General features: G+C 39.6%; 8 protein-coding genes and 2 long non-coding RNA genes across 14 annotated transcripts; 5 read left to right on the top strand and 5 right to left on the bottom strand.

The window, feature by feature from the left end:
* Positions 1-408: 408 nt before the first annotated feature.
* On the bottom strand, positions 409-3,987 carry RLP15 (receptor like protein 15; the record flags this gene model as incomplete). The annotated part of the gene is made up of 5 exons (NM_106079.2): positions 3,608-3,987; positions 3,129-3,284; positions 2,902-2,976; positions 2,642-2,755; positions 409-2,591 (listed from the first exon to the last, which is right to left on the bottom strand). Exons 1-5 carry the CDS (start codon positions 3,975-3,977, stop codon positions 409-411), a joined length of 2,898 nt encoding a protein of 965 aa, NP_177559.1. The 5' UTR covers positions 3,978-3,987.
* A 740-nt stretch (positions 3,988-4,727) lies between these two features.
* On the bottom strand, positions 4,728-7,177 carry RLP16 (receptor like protein 16). 3 transcript variants are annotated; one of them, NM_001334637.1, is made up of 3 exons: positions 7,097-7,150; positions 5,307-7,003; positions 4,728-5,234 (listed from the first exon to the last, which is right to left on the bottom strand). In NM_001334637.1, the coding sequence occupies exon 2, from the start codon at positions 6,464-6,466 to the stop codon at positions 5,558-5,560; it is 909 nt and encodes a 302-aa protein (NP_001321482.1). In that variant the 5' UTR covers positions 6,467-7,003; positions 7,097-7,150; the 3' UTR covers positions 4,728-5,234; positions 5,307-5,557. The 3 variants fall into 3 exon arrangements, with proteins under 3 accessions (NP_001321482.1, NP_001321481.1, NP_177560.2); NM_001334636.1 differs by having other exon boundaries at positions 4,728-6,998; NM_106080.2 differs by having other exon boundaries at positions 4,728-7,177.
* AT1G74205 lies at positions 6,893-7,838 on the bottom strand. Of its 2 annotated transcripts, NR_139942.1 has the most exons (3): positions 7,491-7,784; positions 7,097-7,150; positions 6,893-7,003 (listed from the first exon to the last, which is right to left on the bottom strand). It is a non-coding gene; the product is annotated as an other RNA (long non-coding RNA). The 2 variants fall into 2 exon arrangements; NR_139943.1 differs by lacking the exon at positions 6,893-7,003 and having other exon boundaries at positions 7,082-7,150; positions 7,491-7,838.
* Positions 7,582-8,006, top strand: AT1G09427. Its single transcript, NR_139623.1, has one exon. It is a non-coding gene; the product is annotated as an other RNA (long non-coding RNA).
* Positions 8,007-8,132: 126 nt separating this feature from the next.
* On the top strand, positions 8,133-10,760 carry GDPD5 (PLC-like phosphodiesterases superfamily protein). The gene is made up of 8 exons (NM_106081.3): positions 8,133-8,227; positions 8,685-8,866; positions 8,955-9,138; positions 9,342-9,416; positions 9,523-9,632; positions 9,809-10,027; positions 10,123-10,278; positions 10,365-10,760. Exons 1-8 carry the CDS (start codon positions 8,215-8,217, stop codon positions 10,602-10,604), a joined length of 1,179 nt encoding a protein of 392 aa, NP_177561.1. The 5' UTR covers positions 8,133-8,214; the 3' UTR covers positions 10,605-10,760.
* On the bottom strand, positions 10,750-11,980 carry AT1G74220 (homeobox-like protein). The gene is made up of 2 exons (NM_106082.2): positions 11,235-11,980; positions 10,750-11,149 (listed from the first exon to the last, which is right to left on the bottom strand). Exons 1-2 carry the CDS (start codon positions 11,951-11,953, stop codon positions 10,918-10,920), a joined length of 951 nt encoding a protein of 316 aa, NP_177562.1. The 5' UTR covers positions 11,954-11,980; the 3' UTR covers positions 10,750-10,917.
* Positions 11,981-12,420: 440 nt separating this feature from the next.
* On the top strand, positions 12,421-14,916 carry GR-RBP5 (glycine-rich RNA-binding protein 5). The gene is made up of 5 exons (NM_106083.5): positions 12,421-12,575; positions 13,147-13,282; positions 13,365-13,433; positions 13,554-13,657; positions 14,098-14,916. Exons 2-5 carry the CDS (start codon positions 13,165-13,167, stop codon positions 14,674-14,676), a joined length of 870 nt encoding a protein of 289 aa, NP_177563.1. The 5' UTR covers positions 12,421-12,575; positions 13,147-13,164; the 3' UTR covers positions 14,677-14,916.
* Positions 14,917-15,067: 151 nt separating this feature from the next.
* AT1G74240 (Mitochondrial substrate carrier family protein) lies at positions 15,068-18,011 on the top strand. 2 transcript variants are annotated; one of them, NM_106084.3, is made up of 9 exons: positions 15,068-15,349; positions 15,612-15,727; positions 15,855-15,912; positions 16,105-16,254; positions 16,742-16,952; positions 17,060-17,105; positions 17,200-17,311; positions 17,394-17,466; positions 17,572-18,009. In NM_106084.3, the coding sequence occupies exons 1-9, from the start codon at positions 15,256-15,258 to the stop codon at positions 17,804-17,806; spliced, it is 1,095 nt and encodes a 364-aa protein (NP_177564.2). In that variant the 5' UTR covers positions 15,068-15,255; the 3' UTR covers positions 17,807-18,009. The 2 variants fall into 2 exon arrangements, with proteins under 2 accessions (NP_177564.2, NP_001321798.1); NM_001334638.1 differs by lacking the exon at positions 15,068-15,349 and having other exon boundaries at positions 15,506-15,727; positions 17,572-18,011.
* Positions 18,012-18,059: 48 nt separating this feature from the next.
* Positions 18,060-20,541, top strand: AT1G74250 (DNAJ heat shock N-terminal domain-containing protein). The gene is made up of 3 exons (NM_106085.2): positions 18,060-19,919; positions 20,005-20,066; positions 20,176-20,541. The coding sequence occupies exons 1-3, from the start codon at positions 18,147-18,149 to the stop codon at positions 20,231-20,233; spliced, it is 1,893 nt and encodes a 630-aa protein (NP_177565.1). The 5' UTR covers positions 18,060-18,146; the 3' UTR covers positions 20,234-20,541.
* A 2-nt stretch (positions 20,542-20,543) lies between these two features.
* Positions 20,544-25,781, bottom strand: PUR4 (purine biosynthesis 4). The gene is made up of 5 exons (NM_106086.5): positions 25,542-25,781; positions 24,863-25,283; positions 24,211-24,779; positions 21,735-24,111; positions 20,544-21,638 (listed from the first exon to the last, which is right to left on the bottom strand). Exons 1-5 carry the CDS (start codon positions 25,581-25,583, stop codon positions 20,824-20,826), a joined length of 4,224 nt encoding a protein of 1,407 aa, NP_177566.3. The 5' UTR covers positions 25,584-25,781; the 3' UTR covers positions 20,544-20,823.
* Between the last annotated feature and the right edge of the window lie 157 nt (positions 25,782-25,938).

The raw sequence follows: 25,938 nt of genomic DNA on the forward strand, positions 1-25,938 counted from the left end.
TATTTTATTGCATTAGCTTCGGCATTTTCTTGAAATTTGTTCTTTACAAGCTAGAATTATCTTTTTTGGTCTTGAGAGAGACATCACATTCTATTGAATCTGAATTTAGGTCTTGCTTCTGTTTTTGGCTTTGTATCATCATCTTACAGAATGCTTTCCCTTAACATATGTCTCTACTTACTCTCTGCTGTGTCATGGATTTTCAAACAAATGTGACAAATGTCATGTGTTACTTGCAGTTTCTTATGGCTTTTTTCAGTTGTTCCTTAATCTTTTCTCTCAATTCGTAATTAGGTGTTCGTTGTATATGCTTGAGATCGTACATTTCTTCAAAGACAAAGACAGAGATAGTACGTAGGAACTATACATAACTTATGTTCTGGTTTTTTTACACAAAGCAGGAGTCGTTTACAACAATAAATTCCTCACCTTTTTGATGAAAGCATCAACCTTGTAGAACCAAAATCTGCTCCAAGGAGAATCAAAAGATAGAGATGCCAATATTCCAATAAGTATTGTCACATAAGCAGCAGCAAAACTCAAGTAGAAAGATACCATGTCGATTATGGATTCATCAGCTTCCACTCCATTATCTGCTTCTTCATAGCTATTATTGTTGCAGCTTCTGTTGGTTGGTTGTCCACAGAGGAGACGATTACCAAAGTAGCTTTCTGCATCAAAGGTGTTAAACTGTCTTCCCTGTGGAATGACTCCTGATAAGTTGTTGTGTGAGACTTTGAATACAGAGAGGCTGGTCAGCTCTGTTAGTTGTGATGGGATCCGGCCTTGTAATCTGTTGAAAGAAAGATCAAAGCTTTCCATTTTCTCCATACTTGAAATGCTTTTTGGTATCACACCTGATAAGTTGTTGTGAGATAGATTTAGAGCTCGTAGTTCCAAAAGACCTCCAAACTCTACTGGTATCTCACCACTCAGCTCATTTTCTGAGAGATCCATTCCAAACAATAACTTGAGATTTCCACCCATGTAGGCATCATATCTGTGTTTTGTTGCAAATTCGATTTTCGTCTGTGTGGCTGCCTTGTAGTCCATACTTAACGGATCAAGCGTAAGCAGAGATTTGAAATATATACCACCATTTTTGTTGGAAGAGAAGTCTTGATGCAGAGAAAAACCATTGAAGACATCAGAAGGGAAAGAAATGCCGAAATCATAATCATATGATGTACATTCTTTACCAAAACCAAATGATGTATTACTGAGACATGAAGGTATGGTTCCATTCAATCTGTTGTTGGAAAGATCAAGAAGTTGGATGTTACTTAGACCACACAACTGGTGAGGAATCTGGCCTGTAAAGTTATTCCCCCGTAGAAGAAGAATACTAATATTTTGAATGTTGATGAACTCCGGAATCTTTCCAGAGAATCTGTTGTTTCTCAGATCAAGAATTTCTACATTTGCAAGCAATGTGTCTGGAATAGTACCTGATAACTTATTGTCTTGTAGGAGTAAGACAACCCCGTTTCTTGAATCATGCTGTGGAGGTATGACCCCAGATAAACTGTTTGCTGAGAGGTCTAGCAGCTGGAGACTTGATTTGTTGAACAACGACATAGGTATGTCACCTTTCAAGAAGTTGTCTGAAATCAGAAGTGCAGTTAAGGATGGAAGCTCGCCAATCCAACTTGGAATAACACCAGTGAGATTGTTGTTTGACATGTCAAGCAGTTCCAAGTTTATCAAGCTCCGCAAACCTTGTCCAATCTTTCCTGTAAAGAGATTGTTATCCATAAACAACCCCAATATATTAGTAAAGTTGGTTGATTCTGGAAAAATCTCTCCACTTAGTTTGTTATGTGACAGCTTCAAGATCGCCATGGAATAACAACCATTCACAAAACTTCTTGGTAGATTCCCGTGGAAACTGTTGCGAGATAGGTCCATATATTGGATACCATTCATGTTACCAAGAGAAGATGGCAGGTTCTCCTGAAAATTATTCTTGGATGTATTCAGATATCGTAAATGAGGAAAGATCCATCCAATGTTCTCAGGAAAAAGATGGTTGAAGTCATTAGCTGACACATCGAGGAAAAGCAGATTATGAGCAGATTTAGGTATCTGAAAGCTTGTAAAGAGATTATTCTGTAGAAGCAGAACTTTGAGTTTTGTATTGTTTGCCAATAACCAAGAAGGAAGCTTTCCAGAGATATTATTGTCGGAGAGATCAACATGACGCAAATCCTTCTGGTGTAGGAGAAAATGAGGAACCTTCTCCATGTTGCATGATCGTAGCGCAATAACACTCAGCTGAAATTTTGGCTTCCAAGAACTTTCGGACAGTACTTGAAGAGAGCTGGACTTTGAGCAAAGTTTCAACACCATTAGGTTTGAGAGGTTGGCGAGTGAACCAAATGAGAAAGAACCTTCAAAGTCGTTATCAAACAACGATAAGTACTCAAGGGATTGTAGGCTACCGAGAGAAGAAGGAACCGTCCCAGTTAATTTGTTCGATGAAAGGTCAAGAACTCGAAGGCCAGTCAAGCTAGTTAAACATGAGGGGAGATGGCCTACGAGTTTGTTTTGACTGAGATCAAGCTCTTGCATATTATTCAATTCACAAATCCCTGCAATGACCGAATGCAGAAGTTTAGTCACTTAACAAACGTGAATGCACCACTCTGGATGGAAAATAAAAGATCAGTGCAGAACTTTCCTTGTAATTCCATTGAGCCAGAAAATTCATTGCCACTTAGATCAAGAGCTTTCAGCTTCCTTAGGCTAGATAACTCTGCCGAAAGGCAAATACACATCTAAGGTCAAATAACTTTAAGGATGACTTAAACCATTCCAAAAATGTTGTTTTTAGATGTTAAATCTAGTATTAAGTTTCCAATATAGAAAAGAAAGGCAAGCGTTAATTTTAAAATAACTAACCTTGTATTGGTATGGAGCCGTTAAATCTGTTTCTACTCAGGTCTAGTAATTCCAAGTTTGTCAAATCTCTAAGTTCTGAAGTGAAAGGGAGTCCAATAAATAAAAGAATGCTACATACTAAAATTAAAGACATACAAATTTTACAGCAATATCAAGCCAACAAATGATCCATGATCGATAGAAAGGTCACGCTAGATAGTATGATTTAGTTAAGAATGTAGAGATACCTTTAGCAGGAAAAGAGCCATCCATGTTGTTGGACCTAAGAAACAGAGTTGTGAGTGATGTAGCGGCACTAAGAAAATGAAATATACTGTTGTTGAATTTATTTGAAGCCAAATCCAGAATCTCCAACTTTCTTAATTTTCTGAGGCTTTTATAACCTGCAAACAAGAATCTTGTTAACAAAGTATATGAAAATAACATAGTTCACTTACATGCTGAGCAATGATGCATGCAAATGGAGATAGTGAGAGAGGAACTCTATGCAAATGGGACTAGAATGTAAGTGAACGTTTGATGTCATTGCAAAATGCAACATTTCTCAGCAAGTAAATGCAGAGACAGAGAAAAGCTAAGCACTGTATTATCAGAAGATATGGACTTTCTTGTATTAAAACAATGAAATAAGAATTAGTCCACACATGGAAAATATCAAAGTGAGCATGCAACAGAAAAATGTTTTAAAGTAATCAGTATGGTATACCTTCCACATCATCAAACAAGCCACTGCATCTGGAGCTTGATAAGTTCAAACTTCGAACATCTTCAAAGGGATGCAACAAAGAAAGATTTAGGAGAGAATTATCTTTTAGGCTCAGTCCACCAAAGGAAATCTCGGTCACCCGTCCGCTTACACGATTGCAAGCAACGCCCTTCCATCGACAGCAATCGCTCGTTGTATCATTGGTCCAAGTAGGGAGAACAGACTCGGATTCAGTTCTTGAGATCATGTGTTTCCTGAGCTCAAACAAAGCGATCTTTTCTTCATCAATACAACTTTTGTATCCATGTAACTGCCCCATCAGTAGCATCACCCATATCAGGTTGTGACCCAAGAACACCTTCCCTTCCATTGAAAATGTGATGGAAGAAAAAAAGAAGAGAAGAAAATGTATGAAACTCAAACTCAAAGATTAATGAAAACACTTCAAGGCAATGTAGTTAAATATATACAAGTGTCTCCACGTTTATAAGAATTTCTACATCCGGTGAAAACAGAATAACGTCAAGGTCAACGACGAATAATATTGGTTATATTTACAATGTTGAAGTCTCTATTACCTAAACACTTAAGATTCAAGTGATCACATTCGTTTATTTTGACTGGTTTAGCCTTATAAGTTATAGTACCTTTGAATCATTCAATGATATTTGTTATATGTCAATGATATTTGTTGAAATGCCTCTCTTTGATGTCATGGCCTTTGAATTCTGTTGAACAACCACTAGACTTGAGGAAGCCCAACGCTGACGGAGTTGATGAGGAGGCTCTCTTGGATCAGTTACTCCTGAAAGTCTGAAACAGAGGTTGATCTGTAACGGCGTCGTTTGTTGGCGTCATTTTGTCTTCGAAGAAAATCTCTATAGTCAACTGTGACTAACTCTCGCAGCTTCGAAGAAAACAAATTTATTTTTTTACAAATAATTTTCAACTAGTCATCCAAATAGATGAAATAAATTAGTTGTATAAAATAAAATTATTTCGGTAAAACATAAGATAAAATGGAAATTAAATGTATTTATATTCATTTGTCTTTCGTAATGTGTACTGTTTCTACGATGAAATTGTTTCCTGAAGAAATTCATGTGTTACTGTATATTATGAATTAAACCAACCACCAAACCAGTCCAAGATATGTTTTGAGGCATTACTTTTATTCAAAGACAAAAAGACAGTACAGAGGAACCAAAACATAAGCTATGTTCTGGTTTTGTGAAACAAAGCAGGAGGTTTGAGAAGAAGAACAACAGAAGGGGACGACAATGAAACTAGCACGTAAGAAACATTTTGTCACCTGCAGTATTTTACCATAACAATTTCCTAACCTTGTGAACCAAAGCATCGACGATGTAGAACCAAACTCTGCTCCAAGGAGAATCAAATGAGAGTGATGCGAGTAACCCAAGAAGGATTGTTATGTATGCTGCAACAAAACTCCAGTAGAAAGAAACCATGTCGATCGTGTTTTCAACAGCTTCCACTCCATAATCTGCTTCTTGAAAGGTATTACCAATGCATCTTATGTCGGTTGGTTGCCCACAGAGAAGAGGATTGCCTATGTAGCTTCGCATGTCAAAGCTGTTAAACTGTTTTCCCTGTGGAATGACTCCTGAAAAGTTGTTGTATGAGACATTAAAGACCTCAAGATTGCTCAACTCCGTTAGTTGTGGTGGGATCTGACCTTGTAATCTGTTGAAAGAAAGATCAAGGCTTTCCACATTCTTCAGTCCTGAAAAGCTTTCTGGTATACTCCTGATAAGTTGTTGTGAGATAGATTGAGAGCATGTAGTTTCCGAAGATCTCCAAACTCTATTGGGATCTCACCGCTCAGCTCATTTTTTGAGAGATCCAGTCCAAACAATAATTTGAGATTTCCACCCCTGTAGGCATCATATCTGTGTTTTGTTGCAAACTCAATTTTCGTTTGGGTGCTTAACTCATAATCGATAGCAAACCCATCTTGCACGAGCAGAGATTTGAAAAATGTACTGACAGGTGCTCCCAAAGAAAAAACGTAATGATTATAAATAATCGTCTAATGTATCCTCCTCTCCCCAAACCAAGTGATGCATTCCTAAGACATGAAGGTATGGATCCATTTAATTTGTTGTTAGCAAGATCCAGGAGGTGAATGCTTCTTACGGCACACAACCGGCGAGGAATACTGCCTGTTAAATTATTCCCTCGGAGAAGAAGAATTCTGATGTATTGGGTGTTGATGAACTCCGGAATATTCCCAGACAATCTGTTATTTCTCAGATCAAGCACAATGATATTCTTCCCTAGCAGTGTATCTGGAATAACCCCTGATAAATTATTGTCTCGCAGGAGTAACACTTTTAATGCCCCATATCCAGAAATGGCTTGAGGTAAGTCCCCTGATAAACTGTTTGCAGAGAGGGCCAGTAGTTGAAGACTGGACATGTTGAATAACGATATAGGTACTTCACCTTCCAACAAGTTGTTAGAAATCTGTAGCGAATGTAAGTCTTGAAGTTGGTCAAACCAACTTGGAATAACACCTGAGAGATTGTTGTTCGAAATGTCAAGCATAATCAAAGATCTCAAGCTCTGCAAACCTCTTCCAATCTTTCCTGTAAACAGATTGTTATCCATAGACAGCTCTAGTATTGAAAAAAAGTTTGATGCTTCTGGAAAAACCTCCTCACTTAGTTTCTTATGTGATAGTTTCAAGACTATCAAGGAATCACAACCCTTCAAAAAACTTCTTGGTAGCTTCCCATGGAAACTGTTGTGAGATATATCCAGAAATTCAATCATTTCCATGTTACCCAGAGAAGATGGTAGATTTCTTTGAAAACCATTAGTCGTTAGATTCATATAATGTAAGCAAGGAAGTATTCACCCAATGTTCTGAGGAAAGAGTTGATCAAATCCATTAACTGAAACATCCAGGTAAAGCAGATTATGATCAGATTGCGGTAGCTGCAAGCTTGTAAAAGAGTTATTCTGTAGAAGCAAAGCCTCGAGTTTTGTATTGTTCTCCAGCAGCCACGATGGAAACTTATTATTGTTAGAGAGATCAACATGACGCAAATCCTTCTGGTATAGGAAAATGAGGAACCTTCACCAAATTGCAAGCTCCTAGTGAAATAACACTCAACTGAAATTTCGGCTTCCAAGAACTTCCCAACTCTACTTGAAGTGAGTTAGATTTTGAAGAAAGGTTTACCAAAGGAAAGCTTGATAACCCGCCCGCTAGTGCGATCACTCAATGACCTTCCACAGACAGTAATCACTCTTTGTGTCATTAGTCCAACAAAGCGTTCTTTTCATTCTGAATACAGCTTTTGGATCCATGTATCTGTCCCAGCAGTAACATAATCCATATCAAGTATTGGCCCAAAAACACCTTCCCTTCCATAGCAAATATCAATATGAGACAAAAAGTGAAACAAAAGAAACTCAAACGCAATATGTGAATATGAGTTCAAGCAAACATCTCCCCACCTCTATAAGAATTTCAAATTTCCAGCGGAAAACACCAAGTTCTTCAAGAAATATCTGTAAATTTGAAAAGTCATATCTTTAGCGTCTAACTAACTCACTTAGAGTAGTATGGTAAGACTCGTTGGGCATACAAGTCAAAGTCTCTCTAGAAAATGAGTGGTTTAGCATATGATATTTCGCTTGTCAGTAGCCAAGTAAATTAACGAATGAGATTATTGCAACACAGGCCCAAGAATTAAATTTTTGAATTGATTTTTTAAAACAACTACTCACAATCATATATACCACAAAATGATTCAAGTGTTGCTTACACATTCAGTGAATAAAGTTATAAACTTTGAATTCTGTTAAACATGTGAATAACTAAAGCATTATATGAACAAAAAAATCTAACCTTTAAAGTTTAAACTCTCTGCGGTAACTGTATTGATTATGTGGCATAATATGCCACGTCAGAAACAATGGATGTTACCGCCAACACCAAAAACGCCACCGTTTCCAGCAAACATTTTATTTTTGTCTCCGCCCAAATAAAAACCCTACATCCTCACGAAACGGCGGCTACCACCGTCGCTGTCCATCAATCGGAGTTATAAACAGCAATTGGGTCGACCCAGACCTTAGAAATGAAGCTGGAACAGCGATCAAGACGTACCGGACCTTCGACTGGGAGTCAAAAAGTATATTCCGGCGAGCTCCGGCGAGACGCATAATGAGGTTTCGATGGTGAGGATCAATATTAAAAAAAGTTGGTAATGCATCGCTTTTTTTTGGTGGGGGAATATAAAAGATGGGAGGATGTTCTTTGCAATTTTAGCATGGAGAGGCGTTGCTTGGTAGTATTACTACTTTTTATTCAGAAATATAAAATGCAACCTTAAAAAGTCTTTGTCAACCAAAAACAAATGGAATATTCGGAAAACGTGAATTGAAGAAGAAAGATATAATATTCGCCCAAGAGCGGTAAGCCAAGAAACAGGTCAATGGAGTAAGAGTGATATATCATATATGTATATCATTAGAAACACTTTATTATAAATGGACAAGAACTGATAGAGTGGGATAAGAGACAAATAAGGAGAATCAAACAAGCAATCCGATCGATCTACCAGATCGCCATGATTCTTACAAGTAAGTAAAGCTTCTCAATTTCAACCTTTTCTTTTTGTTCTTGTTTTCTGGGTTTTGTATGCATGAAATCTTTCTGTGCTTCTGATTGCTTTCTATTGCATTAGCTTGTGTTTTTTTGGTGAAATTTGTCTAATTTCACCTTTCTTCGTAAAACTGAATAGTAAATTAAAAAAAAGAAGCGAATAGGTTGAGAACAAAGTAAGAATCTGGATTTGTTTCATTTTTTTACTATACACTAAAAACAAAAAAATTTAATCTTTTATTGAATCTGGATCTGTTTCTGTTTCTTGTTTCATTATAAGCTTAGAAAATTTTTTGGGTCTTGAGAGACCAAAGCTTATTTCTCATTCTATCTGGATTTGTTTCCTGTTAAGCTAAAAAAAGTTTGAGTCTTGGTTCTGTTTTTGGCTCTGTTTCTGTTAACGTCAATACAAAGTGGTTATTGGTGATCTTACAGGATGCTTACCCTTGATATGGCTATCTCTACTTACTGTGTGTGCTGCTGGGAGGACATTGCACCCTCTCCCTGTTAAAGGACCCAAAACTGTCAAGCTTCAACTTCAGACTTCACGTCCTTATAACATCGCACACAGAGGTTCCAATGGAGAGATCCCAGAAGAAACTACAGCTGCATACTTGGTATACTGTTGATCTTTCTTGATCAATCTCCTTCTCTTTGATGATTTCCGAAGATAAGAAGTAAAACATTTTTTTTTTCTTATGATAGAAAGCAATTGAAGAAGGCACAGACTTCATAGAAACAGATATCTTATCATCCAAAGATGGTGTGCTCATATGTTTCCATGATTGTATTCTCGACGAAACAACCAATGTTGCGAGCCACAAGGAGTTTGCAGATCGTAAAAGGACATATGATGTCCAAGGATTCAACATTACTGGCTTTTTCACTTGTACGTTACATCAATTCTTCTTCTGTTTCTAGGTCTGAGTCAATGCATGCTGCTGGATTCGGTCTCAGGATAGAGTCATTTGCTCAAAATATCTCTCGCACATAATCTCATAACAGCTAGAGAAGCATCTAATAAAGCTTCAAGTTGGTTTGTTTGAGTCTGAATGATTTGCTAACAAGTGATTCCTCTTTCATTGCTTGTAGTTGATTTTACACTTAAAGAACTAAAGCAACTACGTATAAAGCAGCGATATGCTTTTCGGGATCAGCAATACAACGGTTTGCTCGCCTTTCTTTCCTGTATTTTGGCTGTTGGAAGATATAAAGTAAGAACTGCATAATACAGGAAATCTTTAACCATGCCCATATCTTGCTTGTATTTCAGGAATGTACCCTATCATTACATTTGAGGAATTTCTTACCATTGCTCGGGATGCTCCAAGAGTTGTTGGAATATATCCTGAGATTAAAAATCCAGTTTTAATGAACCAGCATGTGAGTCACAATCCTAAAAGCTTGACTTCTACTCTTACTGAAATCCTTTAGAGTGACTTTTAAAAAGCCACATATACCATTTGGTTCAATTTGCAGAAAATGATTTCTTTTTGGCTTTCACTCCCACTGCAGGTGAGTCATTAACCTTTGCTTCTATCACTGTTATATATTTGCAGGTCAAATGGCCTGGTGGTAAGAAATTTGAGGATAAAGTTGTGGAGACACTTAAGAAGTATGGGTATGGAGGCTCGTATTTGTCCAAGAAGTGGTTGAAAAAACCACTATTTATTCAGTCATTTGCCCCAACTTCACTCGTGTACATATCAAACTTGACAGACTCGCCGAAAGTCCTTCTAATAGACGATGTTACCATGCCAACGCAAGACACTAACCAGGTCAATGCTCTGCTCGTCGTATTGTTTATGATTCCTGAAAGTTCTTTTGCTTCTATTAAAAGTGACTGATTGATCTTTCTTGCAAATCTAAGCAGACATATGCAGAGATCACATCAGATGCGTATTTCGAATACATCAAGCAATATGTTGTGGGTATCGGACCATGGAAGGATACAATTGTTCCGGTAAACAACAACTATGTGCTAGCCCCCACAGATTTGGTCAAAAGAGCTCACGCACACAATCTGCAGGTAGGATTTATTTAAGATTCATCCGGTGACTGAGAGTCAGTAACACATGCTAACTTCCTGACCATGTTCTTCTGTTACAAACTCAGGTGCATCCCTATACGTACAGGAATGAACACGAATTCTTACACTATAACTTTAGCCAAGACCCGTATAAGGAGTACGACTACTGGATCAATGAGATTGGAGTTGATGGACTCTTCACTGATTTCACAGGCAGCCTCCATAACTTTCAAGAATGGACATCTCCATTACCTGATACCTCCAAGTCTCCACGACAGCTTCTTAGTCAAATTGCCTCATTGGTCCTCCCTTATGCAAAGGCTTGAAGTTCCACATAAACACCTATCAGTAATCCTATTGTTTGCAATTAATTGTATTGAATAAAGTTACAATGATTATTCTGAAGAAGAACACAGTTGTTAAGAAGCAGAGGAGTCTTAAAGATCAAACAAAAGAAAAAAGACACAACTTAATTAAATCGTAATTGTTTACTTCACAAGATTAAATACAAAGGTTAAAAAGGACTTTGTAAATCTTGGAACACACTTCTACAATACCAAGAAGCAGGAAACAATTTCTCTATCATACTGAAAGATGGTAAAACAAATCAAACTCAATCCCCCTCAAAAGATGTTTCCATTAGACACAAGAGGTTGTACAGCAAGGGAAGCAAGAGAGCCATTTGGGGTTGCGATCAGAGGCACGGTCCGCTTCTGTTTTAGGAGCTACTGGTTTAGGAGCTTCCTCTTTCTTCAATCCTACATCTCCTTCAGCTTCAGTGGAAATCTTCGGTGTCTCTGGCTGCGAAGGATTCCTCTGCTTCTTTTCAGGCGTGGAACCTTGTAACCCGCCTTTGTCTGCATTCCCCATTCTACGAAATGCAACAACAAAATAAAGTGAGAAAAGAAAACACATGAAACGGAGGTAAGTGATCAAGAAAAGGTTTTATTTCTTACACTGGAAAAGCGAAAGACTTGACACTTAAATTTTCTGAGCGACGAGAAACAGAACGATCTAGTTTATTGGTTTTGTTGTTGTTGTTAGCAGCTTCATTAGCCATGATAACCTCTCTTATACTTGCTGCAGCTTTTTGTTCGTCTTCTTTACTTGCGCGGTAAGCTTTATCTGTTTCAGCTGCTTTCTTGCCTATATCCACCGGAGTTTTTACCTCCGCAGCAGCTCCTACGGCTCCTCCTTGGTTCACGTTGTGGGGCGTAGATGGTAAAGGAGAAGGCAAAGGAGAAGTTATTGGTGAAGGAGGCTGAGGAAACGTGAGTTCGCCGGATTTGAAATAATCTCCACCGGTGAAGCTATTGTTACCCATATGGATGCTGAAAAGAGATTCATTGGAGATAGTACTCCATTCTGGAGCTGTAGAGGTTGTTCTCGCGAAAACATGTGAAGGGATTCTGTAAGGAGGTGTATTAGGGGTAGAGGTCGTCGTTGTTGTTGTGTTGTTTGTTGATCTTTCCATGACTTGTGTCGGAGGAGATTGCTCTACATTGTTGTGGTTGTGATTCTGATCAGGTCTTGGTTCGGCTTCTATGGAAGAACAAGAAGAGGAAGACGAAGAAGAAAGTCTTATGATTGGATCTTCTGTTTCAGGTTTAGATGCTAAGTTTCTCGAGCTTTGGTTCGTGGGGCTAAAGAAACTTTGTTCTTGTGATGATTCCATGATTCCAAAACGTAAGAATCTGTTTCTTGGGTTTTAAGTTTTAACTACTTCTTGCCAATATTTTCAATCTGCAACGTACAAGAGAAAGATATAGAATTATAGATTTCATTAAAGAAAGGAAAAAAAACATCATTGGCATTTTACGAAGAGATTTTAATTAGCCTTACGTTTCAGAGGATGATGATGATGAGGACGAGGACGAGGACGATGAACACAAGCAAGAAGAGATTAATTTTAGAAAATTTCAGAGGATGTTTTTTTTTGGTGTTGGAATTTGGAGTTGAGAGTTTAAAGGACATGCACGCGTCAAGGAGGTTTTTACTTACTGAAAATAATAATTAGTGCCCAATTTTAATCAACTATTTTTCGCCATTGCTAAGTAAAGAAGAAGATTGATCATTTTAATCCGGTTTCGGTTTCTACTCAATATGGTTGGTTTACTTTAACCGGGTCTAAATAAAAGTCAGCGAGTGAATCAAATCGACGGTAAAGATTAACTCAAATAAATCAACGGACAGGATAAGCGAAATTCTTACCATAAGCCTCAGGGTTTTCACTACTGGCGAGAATTGAAAGACGCTTCGAGAGAGATAGATCATCTCCGTTAAACCCTAGCGATTGGGTGGGTATACTTTCGTCGATTCTTCTTTTTCTTTATGTTTTAAGCTGTTTGTTTCTTTCGATTTTGTGATTCGATCTTTTAATCCGATGTTTCATTCGTCGATCCGAAAACTAGATTGTTCTCTGTATGATGATTTTCTGCTCAATCTTTGTTTGTGATTCTCTTTTGCAAGCCTATGAATTTCATTTGGACTTTCATTTTATGGTTCTGACTACTGAGTGATGCGTATATGTGTTTAGTGAGTTGACCTTGTAAGCTTTGGTTAATTTTTCTTAAATTCTCCAATCGAAATGACCTTGTTGCTGGAACTAGAAATTTGACGTGTAGCAAAACTTGAGAACAGATCATGAAGTTTTTTTTTTTTTTTTTGTATTGTGCATGATTTACTTGATGAAAGAATGTTTTTTTCTTGCTTTTATTGACGATTGAATTGATGGGTCTTACGCGTGTGTATTCATGAGTTTCATCTTCTGTAACTACCTTTTTCTGAAAGCACTATCTATGTTTTGGTATGTCCTTAATTTGCCTAACCACCACGTGATTGCTCATTTGCTCTTTCATTTGAATCTAGAATACGGATATACTCCAAATGGCTTTCTTAAGTAAAGTTGGAAGGTTATTCAGTCAGACCAGCAGCCATGTCACTGCCTCTAGCTCGATGCTACAGAGCATCCGTTGCATGTCTTCATCAAAAATCTTTGTTGGAGGTGACTATGACTCTAATTCAGCTGTGCGAGAGAATACTCTCTTTTGTTTTGTTTGTCTCAAAAATTGTCTATGTTTCTTCAGGTATCTCCTACAGCACTGATGAGTTTGGCTTAAGAGAAGCTTTTAGCAAATATGGAGAAGTTGTTGATGGTAACTAGCTTTCTCCCTTTAAGTTATTGCACAAAACTCTAACCTTTGAAGTATTAAATTCCTTTTGCTATATTTTTGTGGTTTTACTCTTAACAACTGACTAATTTTTATCAATTGCAGCAAAGATTATTGTGGACCGTGAAACAGGCAGATCTAGGGGCTTTGCTTTCGTAACATTTACTTCGACTGAGGAGGCTAGTAATGCCATGCAATTGGATGGACAGGTATCACATAAATGTTCCAGCTTCTTGTGATACTAAGATGTTGTGTGGCTTTAGTTTATTCCTTTGTCGTTTCTTTTCCTTTTCTGACCAATATTGTTTTGTTTTGAATGTTTGACTTCTTTCAAATCGATGTGCCTTGACGATTCATTTATTTAGAACACTTAAGTTTTGTGGCCTTTCAAACGTTGGCAACATAGGTAGGGTAGATGTTTATCATCTAGCTTGAAATACTATTAATCTGTTAAGCAACGACTTACTCTCTCTTAATGATGGGTCGAATGGTGGAGCAATCTTTCTGTTTGTGGATTGTATATCTTGTTACATAGTAAAAGCTTTGCGTTCAGACTCTGTCTAGATGATTCAGAAAACGCTGGAAATGAACCCACTTTGCTTGGCATTTTCAATTGGTGTTTATTGGGTTTCTTTTTTTTTGCATATAGGACCTTCATGGTCGAAGAATTAGGGTGAATTATGCAACTGAAAGAGGAAGTGGGTTTGGAGGAAGGGGATTCGGTGGTCCTGGTGGTGGTTATGGTGCTTCAGATGGTGGTTATGGTGCTCCAGCTGGTGGTTATGGAGGTGGTGCCGGTGGTTACGGAGGCAACTCTTCTTATAGTGGAAATGCTGGGGGTGGTGGTGGTTATGGTGGTAACTCTTCCTATGGTGGAAATGCTGGTGGTTATGGAGGTAACCCTCCTTATAGTGGCAATGCTGTTGGTGGTGGCGGTGGCTATGGAAGCAATTTTGGCGGCGGCGGTGGATATGGTGTTGCAGGTGGTGTTGGTGGAAGTGAAAACTTTGCCCAAGGCAGCTCCACTAATGCTGGCTTTGATGACAAGTTTGAGAGCAACCAACCATTAGGCAATGATACGGATCATCAGACTGAAAGCGGTTTGGGAGGCGATGAACAATTTGGTGGCAGTGACAATCAATTTGGAGATGCAGAGAACGGTAACACAGAGAATGGTCCAGTTGGGTTTGATCAAACTGACGATGGCGATGTTGCCAAGAGAGCCTAGTCTCCACGATGTTGTGCCGTGTATGTTTACGTCATGGAACTTTTGTTTTGCAGTTTCAGTCTAAAACTTACGAACTTTCTTAATCTCTCTATTTAACGTTTGAGGTTGTTTATCATGTAGAGAGACCTCTTTAGTTGGTCTGTTTTTCTTAAAATGTTGGCCAATTAATAAAAACTGTAATAACTTCTGAGTTCTAACAGAGTCGTTTTTTATATCGAATATTTTCTACTAGAGAGGCTACTAATTCAATGAGTTTGGCTGCAACGGCATCCCAAAGCTGAATCTCCGGTTAGCATATGAACAAGTCTGTGCCACCTAGAGTTACTGATAAGGAGGACTAATGAACTGACGAAATTACAAATTTACCTCAGAAAGATTTTCTGAAAATGTAAAAAAAAAACACTAATATTTTAATTGTTTTCAGTAAATCGTTGCGGTTAACAAATTTGGTATTCGTCGCCGGTCACGGCGAATTGGCGAGAAGCGCAACATTGGCACATTGCTTTCATTAAAACCTCATAAACCCTAACAACTCTTGGAAGCTTCGAGAAGATTATTTTCCTTCTCTCTGCAACGGAAATGGCGACGAAGAGCTCGGATTCGAGCCATAAGCAATCTCCTCCGAGTTTTCGTAAGAGCGTCGAAATCAAAGCCACGCATGATCAATTTTTCGGTAAGCGACGAGTCTCTCTTCTCCCGACTCATCGTTTCGGTTTCTCTTTGGGTTTATTGCGGCGAAAATCGTTGTGGATTTGATTGATGATCATGATTTCGCTTAGAAGATGAGTTCTTCTTAGCGAAATGTTGAGATTTCGTCTGGTGATTATGATGAGAACACCTGGATCATGTTTTAGTGGCATTGATTTTTCACTTTCATCGGAATCGAATAGTTGCAAGTGGGGTCAATTAGTCTAACGTTCAACACATTGATGTAGTTTGGAGAGAGTTCTTATGGGGAGGTATTGCTGGAGCTTTTGGAGAAGGAATGATGCATCCCGTTGATACTCTCAAAACTAGACTTCAAAGTCAAATTATCATGAATGCAACTCAGGTATGATTAACCAGACTTCACTTTCAGGGGCCTTTGGCTTAGGAAATACAGATTAGACCTGATTGTGTGTACTTACCTTCATTTTTGGAGTATATCATCTCTAATCGTGTTTAGTTGTTGATTTCAGAGACAAAAGAGTATTCTACAAATGCTCCGAACTGTCTGGGTTGGTGATGGCTTAAAAGGTACTTTATCCATTCTCTTTTCTCTTCTTGAGGCATGCATATGGCATATGTGTGGTTCACTGTCCTACTTATCATCTTTATAAGCAACAGACTGCCTATGCTGGTACATGTTTGTGCTGAGAACCTGGAATAGAAAACTATCTATGCTCTGTATTTCTTTTTTTTTTTTTTTTGCTACTGACCTTGTTTTAGGCTTTTATAGGGGCATTGCTCCTGGAGTCACTGGATCTCTTGCCACTGGAGCAACTTACTTTGGTTTTATTGAGTCAACAAAGAAATGGATTGAAGAGTCTCATCCCAGCTTAGCAGGGCACTGGGCGCATTTTATAGCAGGAGCAGTTGGTATGTTATCTAAGTGTCTCCTCTCTCAGTCATATCATCATTAATATAATGGTAAAGATAGGAGGGAAATATATGGTCGCTCAAGTGGAAATTGATTTAGAATGCCAAGCATGCAGCAGAAATGAGACTAGATATAACCTGCCTGAAGAAACGAAATGTTATCAAACATGTCAATGTTATATGATGATTCTAACTTACGGAAATGGTGGGTCTTTAAAAGATAAGATCCAAGTTATTATCAAACCACACAAGAGCAAGGATTGCTGATTGCTTACTTAAGATATGTTCCAATTTTTATTACTCTTTCATGATACGTCATGGACTGTCCTTGTTGTGAATATCATCGTGAAGGATTGTGGCTGTGTGTATACATACACGTCATGAGGGGGTTCCCCAAATAGTTGGAAAATGAAAGTAAACGTAGAGTTATTTGAAGTTAGAAAGTTTCTGATTCGTTTGTGTTTTGCTGCTTCTTTCCTTGTTTCAGGCGATACACTTGGTTCTTTCATATATGTTCCTTGTGAAGTCATAAAGCAGCGAATGCAAATTCAAGGCACTAGTAGCTCCTGGAGCTCTTATATTTCGAGGAACAGCGTTCCGGTGCAACCAAGAGGTGACATGTATGGTTATTACACTGGAATGTTCCAGGCTGGATGCTCAATATGGAAAGAGCAAGGGCCAAAAGGACTATATGCTGGGTATGTAACTTATTTTCAGGCTATTATGATGTGAATTGGATACATCATTCTAATTGTTGACTCGTGTCAAGAGACCCATGTTATTATTTTCCTTTTTCCTGTGGCAGATATTGGTCTACACTAGCGAGGGATGTGCCTTTTGCTGGTCTTATGGTATGACTATGTAATATGGCACTTCAGTGAAACTATTACCTCCGTTCAACTTAGGGTCTTTGTCTCCTCATGTTCGGTCTGTTTTTCCATTCAGGTAGTGTTTTATGAAGGATTAAAGGATCTAACAGATCAAGGAAAGAAAAAGTTTCCACAGTATGGAGTCAACAGTTCGATAGAGGGTCTCGTATTGGGAGGATTAGCTGGTGGTACGTTAGAATTAGATCAGTTATAAAAGAAATCCGTTTCAAATAGCTTATCCAACATATTGACCCATGTATGTCTCCTCAGGACTAAGTGCTTATCTCACAACTCCACTGGATGTTGTAAAAACAAGACTGCAAGTGCAAGGATCAACGATCAAGTATGCCTCGTGTGTTAACAGATTAATATGATCAACTAAATATCATCCGCAATTAGATTCAAGAACTTGTTTCGATTAAGCTTTGGTAACCTCGTTGAGTTTTAGGTACAAGGGATGGTTGGATGCAGTTGGACAGATATGGAGGAAGGAAGGTCCACAAGGGTTTTTCCGAGGAAGCGTCCCAAGGGTCATGTGGTATCTTCCGGCCTCGGCACTCACCTTCATGGCCGTTGAGTTCCTTAGAGATAACTTCAGAGAGAAAAGTAATAATAATAACAATGTCGTCTCAAATTTGAGCATAGAGAGGAAAACATCTTCTACTTCAGTGCATGAAGGTTAGTGAGGACTAGCGAGATTCTTGTCTCCAAGTATAAAGAGTGAGAGGAGCATTCACAAACTTGTCTATAAATGGCTCAGTGTTTTGTTTTCTCTTCTAAGATACTGTGAACAACAATCTGATTCCTTATTAATAAGATACTGTACTTAATCTTTAATTTTCGTTGATATAAGCCTGGTGATCCCTAAAACTAAAGTATTAAGAGAAAGAAAAATTGAATTATAAGTTTATTTATTGTTTTGTTCCTATATATACATCTCCAAGGTCAAATCTTGGACAGCTCGAACTGGGTATGCGTTTAAAATCGACAAAAGAGAAATAGCCTAAACCCTAAAAACCAGAGATGGCGTCTTCGTCTCGTTCGGAGAAACGATGTCACTACGAGGTTCTCGGTATCAGCAAGGAATCTTCGCCGGACGAGATTCGATCCTCTTATCGGCGTTTAGCTCTGCAGCGTCACCCCGACAAGCTAATGAAAGCCGCTGGATTATCGGAGGCTGAAGCCACCGCCCAGTTCCAAGAGCTCGTTCACGCTTACGAGGTTCTATCCGATCCCAAGGAGCGAGCCTGGTATGATTCTCATCGATCTCAGATTTTATTTGCTGACCATAGTTCAGCCGGTGGCTCGAAGTCTGGTGGCTCTGTTCCGGATCTATTCGCTTTCTTCTCTCCCACTGTATATTCTGGATACTCAGATACCGGGAAAGGATTTTACAAGGTGTATTACGATGTGTTTAATAGTGTTTACCTCAACGAGATTAAGTTCGCGAGAACGTTAGGTTTGAGGATGGATTCTGTGAGGGAAGCTCCGATTATGGGGAATCTAGAGTCTCCTTATGCTCAGGTGACGGCGTTTTATAATTACTGGTTAGGTTTTTGCACTGTTATGGATTTCTGCTGGGTGGATGAGTATGATGTGATGGGTGGACCGAATCGAAAGTCGAGAAGGATGATGGAGGAGGAGAATAAAAAGTCGAGAAAGAAGGCGAAGAGAGAGTATAATGATACTGTGAGGGGTTTGGCAGAGTTTGTGAAGAAGAGGGATAAGAGAGTGATTGACATGTTGGTGAAGAAGAATGCAGAGATGGAGAAGAAGAAGGAAGAGGAGAGGGAAAGGAAGAAGAAGATGGAGAAGGAGAGATTGGAGAGAGCTATGAATTACGAGGAGCCTGAATGGGCAAAGGCTCATGAGGGAGAAGATGAAGGGGCAGGACTCAGTGAATTGGAAGAGGAGGATGATGATGCGAAGAGGAAGAATGAGCAGCTCTATTGTATTGTTTGTAGCAAGAAGTTCAAAAGTGAGAAGCAGTGGAAAAACCACGAACAGTCGAAGAAGCATAAAGAGAAAGTGGCGGAGCTGAGAGAGTCATTCACTGATTATGAAGAGGAAAATGAAGAGGAAGAGATTGATGGGCCCTTGGACTCACCTGAAAGTGTAGAGGAGCTGCATGAGAAGCTTCAGGAGGAGTTAAATATCGACAATGAAGAAAGAGATGTTAAGAAGGAAGTTGTAGGTGAAGCTGATGAAACTGATGATGAGTATTTTGTGGCAGAGGAAGATATGCAAGGATCTAGTGAAAGTGAGGATGAGGATGACGAGATGACTCTACTCAAGAAAATGGTATCTGGACAGAAGAATAAGCAAAAGAATGTCGTATCAAAGGAAGAAGATGAAGATGAAACTGAAGTCGAGATCGAAGGTGACACAGCAGAGTTTAGCGAATTTGATAACCAGAAAAGCACAGGTAGGAATAAAGAAGCTAAGGAAGAGAGAAATAAACAGAATGCTGGAAATGACATGGCAGATGACACCAGCAAAGTACAGATACCTGGAGAGGGCGGTAATCCAGATGAAAACATGAATGCAACGGAGTCAGCTTCCGGAGCACTTGCGGATTCTCAGAAGGATGAGGCAAATTCAATGGAGTATGATAATAGGAAGAGCACAGGCAGGAGGCGCAGAAGCAAAAAGGGCAAGGATAAGAATAACCAGGGAGAATTAAATGAAAAGAGCAGTGAAGCGGATGATACTCAATATGTAAATCGAGACATGGAGTCCCAGGATTACAAGAAGGCTCCCAGATCAAAGAAATCCACCAGAGGAATGAAAACCAAGGTAAAATCTTTCTCCCCTTGTAGCATAACTAAATCACATATTTGGTGTGATAATTCTTGAAATCATATATTATGTCAAAATGCAGGGCACAACGAAGAAAAACAGTAGCAATGAATGTGATAGATGTGGAGAGGAGTTTGAGTCGAGGTTGGTTCATTAGATATTTGTTCTTTCGTCATTTCTCTTATGCTCCAGCAGTGTGCTTTGTATCATTCACCTGTAGTTTCTTAATATTGTGACTTTTCATGCTGGGCAGAACAAAACTACACAAGCACTTGGCTGATAGTGGTCATGCGACAGTGAAATCCCGATGATCCATTGCTCATTTTAAAGTGCATCTAAGGATTATGCAGAGAAGAACCAAAGGTTGGCTGGAGATTTGCATTCTTTGATTAAATTTATACATGGACACAATGAACAAGTGGGATAGAGGGCAAATAAGCTGCGTTTTTGACATTATTGTATTGCAAACCAATTGATGACCAAAGTTTGTATACCACTCCTTGTATGTTTGAAGCAATGATTTTGCAGAGAAGAAATCTATTACTTGTTCCTTTTCTCTTTGTCAAATCCATGTTTGGCATCTCAAAACCTCCCATGTGCGCCTCATTGTTCTCAAGAGATTCACTTACGGGAGAAGACTTTCCATTGATTAGCTAAGTAGGATACAAGATATCAGAGTTAGATAAACCCAACTTAGTACCCAATGGCACAAGATTGCTTGATTGATCGAAGAGAGTAACTCATGCTTAATTTCCAGAGTTTGAATACAACGTGAAGGACAAAAAGCACACATCAAGTCTCACTAAAAAGCACATGATTTGTCGACAACTTTCAAAGACTCTGCAAAACACCAAATGCACAACAAAATGATGCAGATAAAAATTATACTAAAAAAACACGCTTAACACGACTCTAACCAGTCCCTTGCATTCTGGAACATCTTCAACCACGGGCTCGGGCCAGCTTTCTCAACGTCCCAGCTTGTTGGGTACCATGGAAACTGCCACATCAAGAAACAACGTTCAGGATGAGGCATCATCGCCAAATGTCTCCCATCAGGTGAACATATAGCCGCTATTCCCAACGGTGAACCATTGAGGTTAAAAGGGTACGCTTCAGTCACGTTCCCATCATCATCACAGTATCTCAATGGTGCCAAATCTGAGTGAAGCATATGGTCCAAGACTCCTTCGTCCGGGAAATAAGCCCGTCCTTCTCCGTGCGCCGCCCAAACCCCTAAAGTACTTCCCTCCATTCCTTTCAGCATTATCGATGGCGAGTCCTTTATGGTCACGCTTGTGAACCTGCACTCAAACCTTCCTGATTCGTTGTGAACAAACCTCGGCTGCGAGGTGTCAAGTGACCCGCCAACTTGAGGACCTGGAACCCATCCTAACAGAGCCATTAACTGACATCCATTGCAGATTCCAAGACTGAACGTGTCTGGTCTTTTGTAGAACTCCTGAAATTGACTCAACACAGGCTCGTTGAACCTTATTGAAGCAGCCCATCCTTTGGCTGAGTCGAGAACATCCGCATAACTGAACCCTCCCACAAACACAATACCGCGGAACTGATCAAGGGTGATGTCTCCAGCTAGAAGATCAGACACTGTCACGTCCCAAGGTTCAAAACCGGCAGCGTAAAATGCAGCTGACATTTCTCTGTCTCCATTGCTGCCTTCTTCTCGGATCACTGCTACTTTTGGCTTAACATCTGAGAGCATATACAATAAACAAACATTTTCATTAGAAAATATACGCTATATAAATAATTAAAGATAAAAAAAAACCTCATAGAGAGCGATCATACCCTGAGACATATAATTATTGTTGGTCGAGGATGGAATAAATGAGAGTTTCCAATTAGGCTCATGCCTAAACTTCAAACCTTCTTTCTCCATCTCTACACAAGATGCCAATCGTTGCAGCTTTTCCAACTGGAAACTGGTGTCTTCCCACATGTCTCTGAGGAATGAAGTTTTCTCACTCAAATGAGTAATCCCATCCACTTTTACCTCTATCAGAGGCGAATCAGTGACATTTCCAATGATCTCAGCAGTAACATCGAAAGCACGGAGTTTTTCCATCACAGCGTCCAGGTTTGTCTTACTAATCTCAAGCACGAGACCAAGTTCTTCAGAAAACAAAGTCTCAAAAAGGCTAATTCCATTTGAAGCCAAGTCGAGATTTATACCTTTGTTTCCAGCAAAAGCCATTTCCAAAGCTGTTACTACCAGTCCACCATCACTGATGTCGTGTCCAGCAGATACCAAGTTTTCTGCAATGAGAGCTTGAACGCCATCGAAAACGTTTTTCAGATATGGAACATCATCAAGATCAGGACAGTCATTTCCTATCTGACCAAAAACCTGAGCCAGTGCAGATCCACCCAATCTCCTCTTTCCCTTTGCCAAATCAACATGCAAGAGAATACCATCATCACCTCCGAGCTTTAGATCCGGAGTCACTGTCTTTGTTATGTCTGGACAGGTAACATAGGCACTAATCACAAGATTTCCTGGAGCTTTAACAACCTCACCGTCCGCATGAGCTGCCATTGAAAGACTGTCTTTTCCACCATCAATTGCAATGCCAAGTTCAATCATCGCTTCAGATAGAGCAATCGCAGCATCATACATTGCTGATCCTTCTCCTTCAAGCTTGGCAGCATACATCCAGTTACCACTAGCTTTAACATCAGAAAGTGCAGTGACCTTTGCCCAAACCAGATTTGTCAAAGCCTCTCCAACAGCTAGCCTAGCCATGGCTTTTGGATCAAGCAAGCCTTTGATCGGTTGCTCACCAATGGCACATGCACCACCTGTTAGATCTGTGAATGTCTGTGCAATAACTGCAACATCAGCAAGCGTGATCTGCAATGGCCCAACTGTTTGTTGCTGAGCAACAAGACCTGTCACACATCTATCCACTTTGGTTGTCAAGAACCGCTTTGAAGAAACTGATGGTAATCGGAGAACTCTTTTCAAAGCATCCATCAATGTAATTCCAGGAGCAATATCAAGTGGCTCCCGTGCATAAGCAATGCGGTTGAACTTAAACGTCTTCTTAGGCATATCACCAAGAACCTTCTCGAGTTCAAGATCCACAGCAGGTGGAGGTGGAGGTAGCCCTTCTTTACTGCACTTCGCTGCAGCTGTGCTGTCAATTAAAGTACAGCGACCACCCCCATTAATTGTTCCAATCACAGCCATCGAAAGCCTTTCCCTCTTACAGATTGATTGCAAAATCTCCCGGCTCTCAGCTTTCACCAAAATCGCATCTTGCTCTTGATATTCTGCTCCCCATATCTCCAACACCGACATAGTATGATCACCCACAACAACCGCTCTTATGTCAATCTCTGCACCCTGTGGATAAATAATTTCCTTGACAACATTGCAGTTTCCACCAGCACCTTGATCATGAATGCTGATAATAGGATTCTTCTCACCCATCTCAATACAAGCACGAACAACACGGTACAACTTCTGAGACATTTCAGCATCTCCACGTTGCACAGCATTGAAATCAAGCTCTGCATCATTCTGGCCACTAACCATACTCGAAGCTGCTCCTCCTCCCATGCCAATGCGGTAAGCAGGTCCACCAATCTTAACAACAAGCATCCCAACCTCTGGCTCCCCTTTAGTTATATGAGTATGATCAATCTGTCCAATCCCTGCACTGAACATAATCGGCTTCAACCATTCTCGTCTATCCCCACTTGGCAGTCTCATTCCAAAAGTCCTAGTATATCCCTGAATCATGGGCTCTCCAAATTTGTTACCATAGTCAGATGCACCATTACTAGCGTCGATGAGTATCTGTAGAGGTGATGCTAGGTTCGATGGGTATTGGAAAGACGAGTCTTCCCATGGAGCATAAGATCCCTCCATGTTAAGGTTACCAACACAGTAACCAGAAGTGGATGCAACCACAAAAGAACCTCTTCCTGTTGCATGTGTATCTCTGATTCGACCTCCAGCACCTGTCTCAGCACCAGGATAAGGAGCCACAGCACAAGGGAAATTATGGGTTTCAGCAGTGAACAATATGTCGAGATCACGTGCACTGACATCAAGTAAGCACACAGAACCAGGAAGTAGAGGCCGTAGCTGGTTCACCAGAAAGCCTCTAATAGCACTAGAGTTATCCTTAAACCCAATGACAGAATTATTTCGATTTGCCTGCAAAATTCAACACAGAAGATAAGAGTGAATTATACGAACACACATTTCAAACTATAGGAAAGGAGAGAAATTTTGACTTAAGTCCTTTATTGTTACCTCCCAAGTGCTCTTTACAATCTGCATAAGAGACTTATCCATTGGCTTTCCATCAATAACCATGTTCCCAGCAAAGAACCAGTGTCGACTGTGCTCGCTGTTGGATTGAGCGATATCAAATAGCTCCACATTGGTAGGATCACGCTTAATGTCCTCTCTGAAAAGTCTAGTATAATACTGCAAATCTTGCTCATCAAAGGCTAAACCCATCTCCTGGTTGATTTCTTCCAGCGCCTTCCGACCCTTCTCCATCACAGGCACATACTTCACTTCTTCTGGAACCACATTCGTCTCGAATGAAACCAGCTTTTGAGTGTACACGCACTCGGTCATTCTATCATGAACCATTGCAGCAAATTCTTTTATCTGATTTTCCAAAAGTGGCTCCTTGCTGAACAAAAGGTACCTCCTTGACCTTTCCAAGCGAGTCACCTCGTCTAACCCACATGCTCTACATATCGAAACCGCATTGGTGGACCATGCTGTTGTGAAAGACAATCTGGGGCCAACTTCAACAATAACAGCATGGAGTCCTTCTTGCTTCTTCCTCTCAAGAAAACTATCCGTACCTGAAATTTAACTCAATCGTCAATAACAGAGAGGCCTAACAATATTGTAACCATATCATGATATAGCATGCAAATAACAGTACCTAAATTCTCTGGCTCATATGTTTCTTGAAGAATCCACTTTAGAACAGAAAGTTTTTCATCTTTTAACTTGGATTCAAGCCCAATATTGAAAGACTGTTCTGTAGTCAAACTGACAATCTGGTTGCTGATTTTGGTTTGAACAGCCTTGAGGAGTTCCGCGTTCGCGCTTTCTTGAATCAAAGGCACGCGATAAAAATGGATAACCTCAGCAGCAGGTTTCTCAACCAAGCTTGGTAGCTCATCAGCAGTAACAAAAGAACCAGTAGAAACAGCTGCTTTAGGTTTATTAGGTTGAGCAGAACATCTCAAGCTAACAGCTTTTGTTCGATTCAGAGACAGCCGTGAAGTTCTCATTCTAACAGAACCCCACAATTGACTCATTGAGCTCCGCTGCAAAAGCATCGCTTGTCTATTGGAACCCTGCAAAAAAACACTAACTTGTTAAAACGAAAACATTATGGATGCCAAATACCAAGAAGTTTCCAGTAAATCAGAGTCCTAAGTTACTGCATTCAACATCAACAGAACTTCAAATTCTCAATATAAAGTACTTTTCGAAATCATCCTTATAATCAATCTATGAAAAGATTAAGCAACAGAACGGAATCAAATAAGTTCATCGATCAATCGACACAAAACTTGGACCACTGATAAGAATAGCAGTAAGAGAATATTTACGTTTAGAAACAGAGCCGCACGAGTTGCTTGGGAGGTATTCATCGTCGCGAGATATGACCGGAACAGCAAACAAAGTGAAAAGAGGGTTTAGGGTTTTTCTCTGTTACTGTCTTAACGGGACCGAAGCTCCGACTCCGAGAGTACGGCAGTCGACACAGAGTTCTTGTCTGGTCTCTCTTCTCAACGAATCTTAGGTTTGTTGGTACTTTTTTGTTTACATGAGAACAAAATTCTGATTGAAAATTCTAAAGTTGAGCCTAGGTAAGCCCAATAAAGGTCTAATGGGCCTAAGGGCCGATATCACAAATCGAGTTTCAAATGTTTCAGTTTACAACTTCAATCAGCTCTTGTTTTTTGATTATTTTGAGTGATTTTCGATTTTCAGACTTCAACAATT

The sequence above is a fragment of the Arabidopsis thaliana genome (genome assembly GCF_000001735.4).
Source record: "Arabidopsis thaliana chromosome 1 sequence".
Classification (NCBI taxonomy): domain Eukaryota; kingdom Viridiplantae; phylum Streptophyta; class Magnoliopsida; order Brassicales; family Brassicaceae; genus Arabidopsis; species Arabidopsis thaliana.

Excerpts from the sequence above, each read along its gene's own strand:
- RLP16 (NM_106080.2), bottom strand. The coding sequence starts at position 6,466 with ATGAATCTAACGACTAATGGTTTTCAAAGAAATCTACCATCTTCTCTG.
- GDPD5 (NM_106081.3), top strand. Across the intron at positions 8,867-8,954 it reads AAACTACAGCTGCATACTTG|AAAGCAATTGAAGAAGGCAC; the intron begins GTATACTGTTGA and ends TTCTTATGATAG. Across the intron at positions 9,417-9,522 it reads TCGGGATCAGCAATACAACG|GAATGTACCCTATCATTACA; the intron begins GTTTGCTCGCCT and ends CTTGTATTTCAG.
- AT1G74220 (NM_106082.2), bottom strand. The coding sequence starts at position 11,953 with ATGGAATCATCACAAGAACAAAGTTTCTTTAGCCCCACGAACCAAAGC. Across the intron at positions 11,150-11,234 it reads AAGTCTTTCGCTTTTCCAGT|AATGGGGAATGCAGACAAAG; the intron begins GTAAGAAATAAA and ends TGCATTTCGTAG.
- GR-RBP5 (NM_106083.5), top strand. The coding sequence starts at position 13,165 with ATGGCTTTCTTAAGTAAAGTTGGAAGGTTATTCAGTCAGACCAGCAGC. Across the intron at positions 13,283-13,364 it reads ATCAAAAATCTTTGTTGGAG|GTATCTCCTACAGCACTGAT; the intron begins GTGACTATGACT and ends ATGTTTCTTCAG. Across the intron at positions 13,434-13,553 it reads ATATGGAGAAGTTGTTGATG|CAAAGATTATTGTGGACCGT; the intron begins GTAACTAGCTTT and ends TATCAATTGCAG.
- AT1G74240 (NM_106084.3), top strand. The coding sequence starts at position 15,256 with ATGGCGACGAAGAGCTCGGATTCGAGCCATAAGCAATCTCCTCCGAGT. Across the intron at positions 15,913-16,104 it reads GGTTGGTGATGGCTTAAAAG|GCTTTTATAGGGGCATTGCT; the intron begins GTACTTTATCCA and ends ACCTTGTTTTAG. Across the intron at positions 16,255-16,741 it reads TTTTATAGCAGGAGCAGTTG|GCGATACACTTGGTTCTTTC; the intron begins GTATGTTATCTA and ends TCCTTGTTTCAG.
- AT1G74250 (NM_106085.2), top strand. The coding sequence starts at position 18,147 with ATGGCGTCTTCGTCTCGTTCGGAGAAACGATGTCACTACGAGGTTCTC. Across the intron at positions 19,920-20,004 it reads CCAGAGGAATGAAAACCAAG|GGCACAACGAAGAAAAACAG; the intron begins GTAAAATCTTTC and ends GTCAAAATGCAG. Across the intron at positions 20,067-20,175 it reads GGAGAGGAGTTTGAGTCGAG|AACAAAACTACACAAGCACT; the intron begins GTTGGTTCATTA and ends CATGCTGGGCAG.
- PUR4 (NM_106086.5), bottom strand. The coding sequence starts at position 25,583 with ATGAATACCTCCCAAGCAACTCGTGCGGCTCTGTTTCTAAAC. Across the intron at positions 24,780-24,862 it reads ATATGAGCCAGAGAATTTAG|GTACGGATAGTTTTCTTGAG; the intron begins GTACTGTTATTT and ends GTTAAATTTCAG. Across the intron at positions 21,639-21,734 it reads CAATAATTATATGTCTCAGG|ATGTTAAGCCAAAAGTAGCA; the intron begins GTATGATCGCTC and ends ATATGCTCTCAG.